Genomic DNA, 12,739 nt, shown 5'->3' on the forward strand with positions numbered 1-12,739 from the left:
AACTATGCACTAAAACAAAATGGATATTTAATTTATTCTAGATTAATTATAGAAGAAAATAATAGAAAGCACCAATAAAAATCAAAAAGAATGTAGCCTTAGTAAGATTAGATATTTTTAAGATGCCAATTATATATATTTTTTAAATAATTGGCTAGCATTTGTATAAAAATAATGCATGATTTTTTATTTTTTATTTTATATTTTTTGCCTGGATTAAGAGATAATCTTGCTAAATAGAAGACTGTATTTAAAATTAAAAATAATAATTATACTAAGATAATTATTTTTATAAAATTACAATATATTGAAAATATATAATTATACTTTATTATTATAAAGACTTATATTCTAAAAAATTAAATGTGATTTATTGTCTCAATAAAAAAATATATTATGTGTGGTTCTTATAACTATTTTATTTTCTATTTTAATAATGTCTTAATTATATAAATATATAAAATTTCTTATGGCCTCAATTAACAACTTGGATTAATACATAGCATTAAGTTGAGTCTATGCATTTATATAAAATAATTTTGATTTTAGATGTCTTGTAAGGGTGATCCATGCATCTTTCACTAAACCTTTATTATCATAATTAGAAATATATTTTTAAGGTAATTAAGTCCTAATTCTATTAAAGATTGCATAGCAACTACCTATTCAAGCTTTTATTCTTACTACCTTCAATGGTTCCTTAAGAATGAATCATTTTATCTAAATTTGGCATAATTATTCCTTCAATTAGTATTTATAGAAGAACCATATATGATTACTTTGGCTATAATAAAAGATGATATCAAAGACCTTATAACTTTAAAACAATTCTTATTAAGTAAATAACTATTCTTAAGTATATTATATAAAAACTATGCATAACATTGATGTTGAAAGGCTAAGTCAAGATGGATCAAGGTACAAATTTGGCTCTAAATGGACAATATATTTTAAAAATATAAATAATTTTTTTATTCTCTTTTTTAAATCGTATATCTTAACTCAATAATATAATAAAAAAGTTAAAAATATTTTTTTACTAATAAAAAAGTATTTTTTAATATTAATATTAGACATATAAAAGGATTTCAGGACTTATAGAAGTAAATAATATTAAAGTTTCTTTTATATATATAAATTTGAAAAGAAAAGAAAATTATAAAAAGTTATAAGTATATTTTTTCAACAAGAAAGAAAGAGTGAAAATATTAGGAAATTAAAAAAAATGAGTAACTTTAAGATAAAAGTTGAAAAGAAAAAATAATAGTGCATAATAGAAGTATAATATATAAGATTGCATGACAATTTATTCAATAAGAAAGTTTTTAGTAAGGAAGAAAATCTACTTAATGATAAAATTAGAAATTAAAATAATACTTAAATTTTAAAAGACTCCTTAATGTTGGAAGTAAAAACATATAATATAAAAATTATAGAATATTGCATTAGATAGATATCCACATCTTACATTAATATGTATATATGTATATATCCAATATTAGGATGTTTTAAGTTATTTTCTTGAATTAGAAAATACATCATTTAGACTAGAAAACCATCTATTGCAAAGGAACTTGGATTGGCAATAAAGAGCTTTGGAGTGACATTTGCTAAGGCAATGTGATGCTCAATTTGAAGCCTTGATACACTAGGAATCTTAATGTGGAATGAGTATAAATAATTTTTGGACATGTCCTTAGCATCTAATACATATAATCTAAGATTTTAATAGTTAAATTTGTACCAAAAGCCATGTTGTAGGTTAGTTAAATATTTAAGTGGATCAACATAATATTTATTAAGATTTAAATCTTAATAAATAACATGATTTAAATCTTAATAAATATTATGTTGATTTATTATTATTATTATTATTATATATTTAATAAATAACAATAATAATAATAATTATTATTATATTAAAAAAACATATCTTTACATGAATAATGCTTACTTATGTACATGTTAAGGATTTCTAAATCGTTATTTTCAGAAAAAATAAATTCAATAATATTTAAAATTAGATTTTAAAATAAAATATTTATGTTCTTAGATTCTAATGCACATAAAAGATTTCACCTTATGTTTATAAGTATTTAAGGTCTTTAATTTTTTTAATATATAAAATTATAATTAATTTTTATCTAATACTTGGAAGTGTATTTTTAGAAAGATAATTATTAGAAAAAAAAGAATAGATGTAATAACTTTAAGGAAAGCAAGTATAAAAATTAACATACAGTTAGTAATAATATTTTCCGTAAATTTGCTTTCATACATAGAGTATTTTAATACATTGAAGTCTAATAGGATACCTCTATCAAAGTTGGAATTTGAAGTTAGAAACTCTATTTGTTGGGAAATGTTTCTATACTTAGAAATTTCAATGGTTCTTGCTCGGTTGTTGTAAGATATAAAAATTATAAATATTAAAAAAAGACTATTAAGATATGGTCACAAGGAACAATACAATTTTCTTTAAAAAGTATCATTTATGTACTGTCATCCAAAATTTCTTTTCAATTCCAAAAATAAAAAACATCTAATGAAAATTTTACATGTAATGACCACTAATAAATCTAAAGGCCAATCTAAAGGCTGTTACAAAATGTGAGTACACACCTTTGAACTTTAATATGTACCCATGTTCAATTGTACATAACTCTATCTCAATGTACAACTCTAAGATGCATGAGATTTATTTATCCAAATGATAGTAAAAAAACAAATACAGTGTGTCATATAATCCTTAATTAGTGAAGCAAGAATAAAACTATTCTATATTGTTTCACAGCTTTTTACATATAGCCATATTTTGCAAGGGTAAAATAAAGAATATTTATCTTTTTCTATAAAATCCTTATATGGATATATATATATATATATATATATATATGAGTTAATACTTTTGATGAACTGAATGGTATACTATAGGTTTCTAACAATATAAATGCTTAATTTAGCTTGTCAAACACATTCCACTGGAATTGTGGAAAATGACACCAAATCATGAGTCTGCTTTTGTTAATTTGGACACAAGGGAGGTCCAAAAAGATTGATAAAGTGCACATACAGAAAGAGTCATTGGCAATGTTGTTGTTTTTGTTGTTGTTAATAATGTTTGCTTTCCCATACTTTTCAAACAGTCTTTCATATGGATGCACTTCCATGTTGAAGCCAACATGCATATACATATGAGCTCTTTAGAAACCCTGATGCATGGAATTGGCACAATCACAAAATACACTACTTTGGCAATTACATTTGATAATTAGACCATTCAAAATATCATTGACCCTTTCAAAAAATAATTTTGTCAGTGTACTACAAAATACACATTTGTCCTACAAAATGTACAACCAAGGCCATATTGAATAATAATAATAATAATTTATTTTTATATTTGAATTTGGTATGTAGAAATTTCATATTCAAATTTTTAGAGTTTTTTTTTTTTTTTTTTTTTTTATTTTACTACAATTACCTACTAAAATATAAAACATAAATTAGAATCTTCTAGTGTTGGTAATTACACAATTTCAAAAAGTCGAATTCTCAGTTCTGGTTAGAGTGCAATGAAATTATATACCAGTTTGTTGAAGTTTGTAGTGTAATATTATAAACCTTTTTTTATCAAATATTGAACAGGACACAATCTTTTAACAGTAATCTTTGATATTTATTTTTTACAAACTAAAACCTTCAATCAAATATGATGTATCTCATCGGAATGATTTTAGTTTCTGTTCCTTAGTCGAAATATTATTTCATAGAAAAACATTTCTTACAAACATTCCAGTGGTAAAATTGAGGTTGAATCATGACTTTCTGTCAGTTATATAACAGACGTTGTTTCACAGCAGCTAAGAAAAATGTTGTTTCTTTTTCAAAGCTGTTGAAAACATACAACAATTATTAGTTCCACTTTTTTTTCAGAAAATAAATTTTATACAAAATACACAGTGGATGTAGACTCCTATGTGATTGACCGTAAAAAAATGTTTTTGTCGTAGCAAATATCACTTAAAGGAACAAATTCTGACATTTGATAGCCAAAAGATGTATTTATGGTCATATTTGATACTTTATTCAATTTTAAATCCTTAAAATTTGAAAAACTTTACCTAAAGTGAAATTTGCAAAAAAAAATAAGAAATAAAAAAAATCATATGACTTAATCATATTGTATGTATGTATGTATGTATGTATGTATATTTATACATACACACACATTCTATGCATTTATCAAAATTTATATCAAAGTTTCTCATGTACAAAAGCATCTGTCTTCTTAAATCATGTGACAATTCAATAAAGTACATCATATGTATACTGAATCTTGACCAATATAGTAGGTGCAATTTTCCGATTGAAACTGTGGAATTAACCATTCCAAAGACTAATTGCATAATATTCAATAAATCTTTCATGTAAACATAAATATTCTAACATATCAATAAAGTCTTACTTTTTTAATTCTTAAAATTTATCTTTAAAAGTATTCTTATTTAATAAAATAGTTATACAAAAATAAATAAAATTTATTTCTTATCTAATATACTACTTAATTTTTTTAAAATATTATTGTATATTTCTAACATATAAATTATTGCTCTTAATGTACCACTTGAAATAATTTTATTTTATCATATATGTTGATGATATTTAGTTATTTTGAAAGGACATAAACAGATAATGACTTTATAATATAGTATTTTTATAATATTTTCAATTACATATATTTGTGAAAATATGATACAAAGTTAAAATATTTATGCCCTCATTAAATAGAAGAACTTTCAAGCCAAAATTGAACAAAAAAAAATAACTATATATATATACTCACATATATACATACATATTAAGGAAGTAAATTCCACTTAGATCATTTGGCACATTATGTTCATCACCATCAAAACAATTTTTTTTTATTGATTTAAGTACATTTTCCATGACATGTGTGGAAAAAAATAAAAAATAAAAAGTTGCTTATGATTGGCATTTTGGAGGATATTCAACAAGAATGGTGAATTACAAATTGCATATTTTTATGTTAATAAATGGGACACACACACACACACACACACACATATATATATATATAGATTGTTGTAGATTACAATACTCAAATTTTGATAGGATCAAATTCTAATAGATTTAAATGTTATCTTTGAACTATTAATGAGTGCAAGGTCACAAAGGTGGAAGCATGCGCATGAGCAGAGGAATGAATCATAAAAATGTAGAAACTCTGCCTGTAAGCAAGCTAAGATTATTTATCTATATATATATATATATATATATATATACACACAAAAAATAAATAACTAGCTATACATATATATATATATATATATATATATATCATCAACTACATCCATTGAACCAGGAAACCAGTTGTGTAGGCTAGCAAAGTGGTGAAGTCTTTGTGGCTTTTACCACATGGTCCACAGCCACATGATTTACATGAATCTCTGTTGAATGAAGGTGCTGCTAATACCATCACTTCAAATCCTGTTAAGTGTGTATCACTAAAATATTTGCAAATTCTAATGGGGCCTAAGAAAGTGAGTGTCTAGTTTCTTAGAAGCCGACTGAGTTGCAGGTGCACAACACACTATGGTGAGTCTATCTTCCTCATCTAAAAAGCCTGAGAGTGATTGGGAGCAAGAAGTTAATTGTTTCAGGGTTTTCAGGGTAGTACCAAGATCCTAGTGGGAACTCCCACCAACCACACTGCCACATGAGCACCCGGGATGGGGGCTAGGAACGAGCACAAGATATGGGGGGTCAGGATGAGGGACAAAGATCAGCTACAGGGATGGGGGGCACAATGTTGGTTATGATGGGTGGGCCAAAAAAATATCATTTATCTGTTGTAATTAGATAATAATATACTTTCCCATCATTTTGATGATGGCTGGGTTAAATTAACGGCTAAATGTGGTTGATTTAGCATTTCCTTATAAAATACAATAAACCATGTTTCAGAATAAGCAATTTAAAGGCATTGTTTACCAAGAAGTGTTTTGTAAAGATAAAGAGTTGGTTTGATTTGTGTACATAGAGCGTGATTCAAATGGAAATTGGATATTGTGCATCTTTGGATGGTGATGGAAATAGGGTCTTCTTCTTCTTCTTCTTCTTCTTCTCATCAATTAACAGAGTCCTCAGGACTAAAACGTAACTGCTCGGGAATAGCGGGAGCCAAACTTGCTTGATCCCAAGGCCGTGACCATGGCTTTAGATCATCCACCTGCTCACTTGCTCTCTCGGTGGGTGGAAGGTTCCTCCCCTCACTAGGGCAACCTAATACCGTGAACATCTCCATCCAGCAAGGATCATGTTGGGGTAGCAAATCCTGCGGTACATTTCCGTCACTCATCGTGTGGACAGGGAGTGACAAGGGCAGATGGGGCAGCCCAGATCTGGGCAGCATCGGGCAGGAAAACAAATTCGGGCAGGCGGGCAGGCAGGCAGGCAGAACTCTTGCTCCTCTCCCCTTGACTAGTTCTCCTTCTGCCATGCTCTTGTACAATCCTGCTTGTTCCAGCGTTTGGAGTGCCCAAGGAACCTTCATTATTATTTTTAAACATTGCTATATGTAATTGTATATATATATATATATATATATATGTATAAAATACAGAGTGAGAGAGAATAATTAAAATAGTTTTACACCAAAAACAAAAGTGAGAAAGAAGGAGAAAATAACTGAATAAGAAAAATAAAAAGAGGGCATGCAAGAGGGTATTTGAAGATTGAGGGACACAATGCAATTTCAAATATAAAATTGAGAATGGAGACATTAGACTGAGTGATGGGTGTTTATATATATTTATTTATATTTGTATTTGTATGATTCAAAGTTATATCAGTGTTGTTGAACCTATCTTGTGTGCGAATAAAATGTACAATCTTCCAAGATATTGATGTAATGTGCATGAGATACATTGATTTTCTCAACTCTAATTTCAAGTTTAACATTTTTGGAACCTTATGCATTTCCTTAAATTTTCTTTTAATAATTTGTGTAATATAAATAATAAAATGCACTTTCTTGGACTTTTTTCTTTCAATTATCTGATGAGTTGTATATTGATTTCATTGGTTTTGTTTTTTTCCAATGTTTTCCGATTTTTACCACTTGCCATATTCAACACAGATTTTTTAATTTTTTAATTTTTGATTTTATGTTAAGATTGCTAGTAAATAGCAATAGTAATAGTGAGAGAATCTACAAATAAAACTTTATAACTTCGGAATGTATGGCACAAAAAGTGCCCAACTTTTGCACTGCAAAGGATATACTATGATGATTATATTTTTGTACCTGAAACATATAGAAAGTCATACCGAAATTCATTTATATTTTTTTTAAAATATAAAATTAAAGCATATACGAGAATCTAGATTATTAGTTGGTAGGTCATTCATTAATTTTATAAAATTAAGGATTGCTGAAGCATGAAACGACTTTGTTGTGATGCTTTCATAGCACATTACAATATGAGCATAAAGTAATTTCCCACATTTGGTTTTTGAAAATAATGTGGAATAAATAAATATATATATATATATATATATATATAACTTTATTATTAACTTTAGAGTTATGTTAAAAATTAATAATCAATTCTAGAAAATAAATTCCCTAATTAAGTTCATTAAATAAAAGGTTAAATCTGATCAAAAAAGGGTTTTTATTAGATGTTTGTAATTTTTAATTTTAGCTGTTTAAAAATTTACCTCACATATATATATTCAAAATACATACATTATAATCTATATTTAGATTTTTTGTTGTTTTTGAATGTAAAGACCACCAAAACCATTAACAGTACTCTATGATTTTGTTAATTCAAAAATCCTCAACATTATATTCGAAGAATTCAACAACCAATATTCATTCTTAATAATTTTTTCCCCTTATTTAACAGACTTTACTACAAATCTTGCACCATAAAATTCTTCAAATATAGGAATTATAGCTGTAGAATAATTTAATAAAATGATACAATTAGATCATTTACAAATAGTGATAAAAAAATAAAGAAGAAATAGGAATTTTTACTTAAAATACTTGATATTAACATATGCCAGCTAAAATATTATGTTTGATTAAATTTTATTTAATCTGATGATATTTTTTTAATTTAATATATATAATCAATCATTGACTACATATTTTTAAAATATTTTTTTATAAATAAATAAATAAATAAAAAATTAATTTTGAAATTTTATAGATTTTTTTTTGGTAGTTTTTATAATTGTTTCTAGTCTTATATTTTGATTCGCACAACAGTAAGGTCTTAAAATACCAATCTCAAAATTTAAACTTATCAAGAACCATCATTATTTTATTTTTTAAGGATTACTCTTATTTATTGAAACTCTAAAATCTTAATTTTTTTAAAAAAAAACCATAATAATGATTATTTTTTATATTCAAATTTAAATAAAAATAGGATACATCTAATTTTTAAAATGATTTTTTTCGTTGGTGATTTTTAGTTTAAAATGCATATTTATATTACCATTTACAAAATTTTAGAGTACATATAGAAATACAACTGCAATTTATAATGCACAAATAATTATCTCATCCTAAAATTGGCCTACATTATTGCCTTTAAAGATCTCTACACTATGTTTAAAGAAATTAAAATATAAATATTACACTAAAATAAAAAAAATGTTGTAGGATAGATATAGTTTTATAGTTCATAAAATAATTATATAATTTTTGTACAATTGTTTCAAGAAAGTTCAAAAATTTTAAAAATATAGATGTTTGGATTTTTTAAAACTTTATTGAATATATTGTTAGCTTCTTTAAAGCATCTAATAGAAAGATTACAAATCAACTATTTTTAAAGTATTTTCTAAAATATCCTCCATTAGTAGCTTTATTAAATCTTAAGAATAACTTTCTATAAAATCTTCATTTATAGCTTAGTTACAAAATATAACTCTAATTATCTTATATTAAGGTTTCTTCAATATCTCGTATAAAAAGATAGTAGAAACTTAAACCAAAATCTTTGGTTTAAATTATATATATATATATATATATATATATTGACAAGTCTAAGATTATTTTTAGATTTTAGGTTCTTTAATTTAAATTAGTTTTTTATGTGACTTCCTAATCTACTTGGGTTTTGTAACAAATATTTGGTTATCCTATCATAATATAATTTTGCCTCTTACCAAATTTCTACAATTTTTTTAAAAAAATATGAATTTACTTTTTTTGGTTATAATACTAATCATTTTGCAAAATTATCCACCATTATATTTTTTAAAATTTTTTCTTTTGCTAAAAACATCATAAAATTTTCTATAAATTTCAATTCAACATACTTAACTTACAAAAAAGTAAAAAAACTAAAATATAAATGTTAAGAATATATACGTGTGTTAATTTTTACAGTAAATAAAAATATAATAAAGTCCACTTAAAAATATGAACATACACTCACAATATCTTGAATAATATCATTTCAACACAAAATATGGATAAATCAACGTTTTTGTTGCCAAAGAATATTATGGTCTGTAATTTGTGTTGTTTAAGATGTGTGAAATAACATAACTCAACATATCGTTTTTTTTTTTGAAAGGTTGTATCTTTGAGTGAAAGCAGTATTTTATTAATATTCATAAATTAAGAAAGAGTAACTCACATGTAGTTTGAAAGAAATAAACTTTTTAGAATAAACTCATATAAATAAATAAAAATTTACTCTCAAAAAGAAAAAAAATGCATGTATATATATATATATATATATATATACATATACACATTTGTTCTCAAGGATTTAAATTTATTTCTTCTCAAGGATATATTATGCATTTCCTTGAGAATGCAAAAGAATTAGACAATGAAGACATTCAACTTTAAGATGTTATTTGTAAAAAATGTTATCAACCCAATGAACTTCAGACATGTGGCAATTCTGAGGGATGTTTGTGGGGTGATTGGTTACGTGGCACCCGTGCTATAGAAGCTTTTGGATGGGAACCCAATGGTTGGTTCCTTTGTGGGAGTAGTGTCTCATAGTAGGAAGGACCCACTTGCATTAACATGAGAAGGGTAAGGGAAGGGAGGGGAGGGGAGGAGTGCACTCAGTCTTCGCCCTCACTAGCCTACTTCTAGGGGATTCTCACAAGCCTTTGAGTTACAAACACAGTCTTGTGATGGTACATTCTTAAAATAACCATCACAATAATAATAGTAATAATAACAACAACAACAACAGTTATACCCACACTACCAAAATTTTTTGGTCATCACATTATTCTGGGCAATTAGTCCTGGAATATTGCTGATATAGATATATATATATATATATATATATAGAGAGAGAGAGAGAGAGTTTTAGATTCTTATATTAAAACCTTCTTTTGTTTTGAAGGAATTATTGGGCATAATTACAACAAACACATAGAATTGTATCAAATATATATTTGAAATTTCTGTATTATTTTTCAACACGTTTTCACATATTTTGTGCTTCTTGTTGACATGAATTTCGAAGACAATTTTTTAAAAGTATTTGATATGTATTTGTGCATATGAGTGAATAAAGAAATAAATAAATATATAGATAACTCACCTCTAAAGTTATTCTTGAAACCACACTATAATCAAATTGTCTTGAATAAGCATGATAGTTGTTTTCTTATTGATACTTTGTTGAGGCTAAAGTATTTGTGTTCTACCAGTAATAAACAATTCTGCAAGACTGCACGACACCGTACAGCACGCCCAAAATTTCACATTATACTGCAAAAACATTTACGTAAACTAGATTGAGAGGTACAAACTATGACATAAAGATTCATAATTAGCAATTCTAATGAAAGTTTCCTAAAACAATAGTATTTTGAGAAATTCAAAGTTCAAAATTCAAAAAAAATGATCATATATTAGTATATATGTGTGCATATATATATATATATATATATAATTAACCTAAAACAATTCTATAACTTTTGGAATTTTATTTTTAAATATAAAGAAAATTCGAATGTTTGTATATGTGCAAATTAAAGAAGAACAGAAAAGAAGAAAAGAAAAGAAAAGAAATCATGACCCACGAGGTTAGCTGCTACATCATGCAATTTTAGAACTTTTGTAATCATGTCTATAGTTTTAACACCCTTTTGAGTATTTTAAAAAATAAATAAATGTTGATCTGATTTTTTTTTTTTTTTTTTTTTTTTTTTTTGGTATTTTGTAACTATCAAAACGTAACATATATACTCATAAACATAATATGTATATATATATATATATATATATATATAAGTTATAAAACATATCCATAATTTGAAAAGCATTATGGGTTGCATTAAATAGTGTAGTAATGTGTCAGAAAAACTGTATTATTCTATAATACGTCTTACATTTTAGTATGTATTATTTACTCCTTTTGGTTTGCACTTCTTGATGTAAAATTCCATATGTAAAAAGAATATGAAAATGTTTTTATTTTCATTTATATATTTTCAGTTACATATTAAAATTATATATATATATATATATATATATATCAATGCATAGTTTTATTTTATTTAACTTCAACTTTAAGAAAAAAAGAAAATATTTATATTTCATAATTTTGATATTTATTTTTAAATTTTAATACATCCAAAAACATACACACATACATACATGTATATTAATGAGTGGGTGATAATTTCATCCTCGTGTAGAATGACGTAAAAATTTCCCAATAAAACATACAACACACGAATTCACACTCATTATACAACACAAATGTTGCATTTGCCAACGTCATGGGGTTGCACAGACGTAGCTCATTCAGGCTGGATTGAGTGGAACACTCTGGGATACGAGAGCGCCGCGTGGGGTACAGGTTCTCGAGAAACCAAGGCTCCCACACAGCAACAGAATCCAGGCACACAAGGGGGTTCATAAATCCCCATTCACGCCCCGCGGGTTGGATCGGTGCACCCAACTCCGATCTCGACAGCCAGAAAAGCTAAAACGCTAAGCAAGGCATCATAATAGTAATAAATATTACTAGTAACCATACAATAAGTATAAAGATTTATAAACAAAATATGGGTAGCTCTCTCTCTCTCTCTCTCTCTCTCTCTTTGTGTCTGTCTGTCTGTCTGTCTTTCCCAGCTAGCTGCTAATGTGGAGACTTCTGGAAGGATGTTCGGTGCTGGATTATTATGGCAGACAAAACGCACTGCAGACGACGACGACAACTTCTACGACGACGTCTACGACGAAACAGTGTTGTCAGCTTACATAGATTATGTTTCATGCCCCTTCTGCTGTTACTACTTTTTGCCCATCAACACAAGCAAAATTTAATCCCTTCCATGCTCACCTCATTCATCGTCACCATCGTCATCATCCACTGCTGATCAGTGCTCTGTAGAGTGCACACACAGATACACATGCGCACAAGGTCCCTCTTTCTCTCTTCATGGATCCCTCGACCTCACCATTGCCTTGCTTGACTGTGCTGTCAAAAGCCAAACCCGTGTGCCAACAATTCATCTTGCCTGCCAGTAACAAAAAAAGAAAACAAAGATGATAGTGGTTGGCCAAAGGAGGAGGATGGGGTTGGAAACTGATGGAGGTCCACCCATTCCTCCCCTGCGCGGCCCCCAGCAATTATTTTCATTTTTCATTTTTAATTTGTATTGTCTGATTTTATTTTATTTTATTTCCAGATGAGAGCACGAA

The 12,739-nt window shown here is 26.8% G+C and overlaps 1 protein-coding gene across 1 annotated transcript; it reads right to left on the reverse strand.

Moving 5' to 3' along the window:
* Positions 1-5,422: 5,422 nt before the first annotated feature.
* Positions 5,423-7,505, reverse strand: LOC141046299 (uncharacterized). Its single transcript, XM_073539332.2, has 2 exons — positions 6,890-7,505; positions 5,423-6,540 (listed from the first exon to the last, which is right to left on the reverse strand). The coding sequence occupies exon 2, from the start codon at positions 6,524-6,526 to the stop codon at positions 6,155-6,157; it is 372 nt and encodes a 123-aa protein (XP_073395433.1). The 5' UTR covers positions 6,527-6,540; positions 6,890-7,505; the 3' UTR covers positions 5,423-6,154.
* Between the last annotated feature and the right edge of the window lie 5,234 nt (positions 7,506-12,739).

Source organism: Physcomitrium patens, chromosome 15, assembly GCF_059467195.1.
Source record: "Physcomitrium patens ecotype Gransden chromosome 15, ASM5946719v1, whole genome shotgun sequence".
Classification (NCBI taxonomy): domain Eukaryota; kingdom Viridiplantae; phylum Streptophyta; class Bryopsida; order Funariales; family Funariaceae; genus Physcomitrium; species Physcomitrium patens.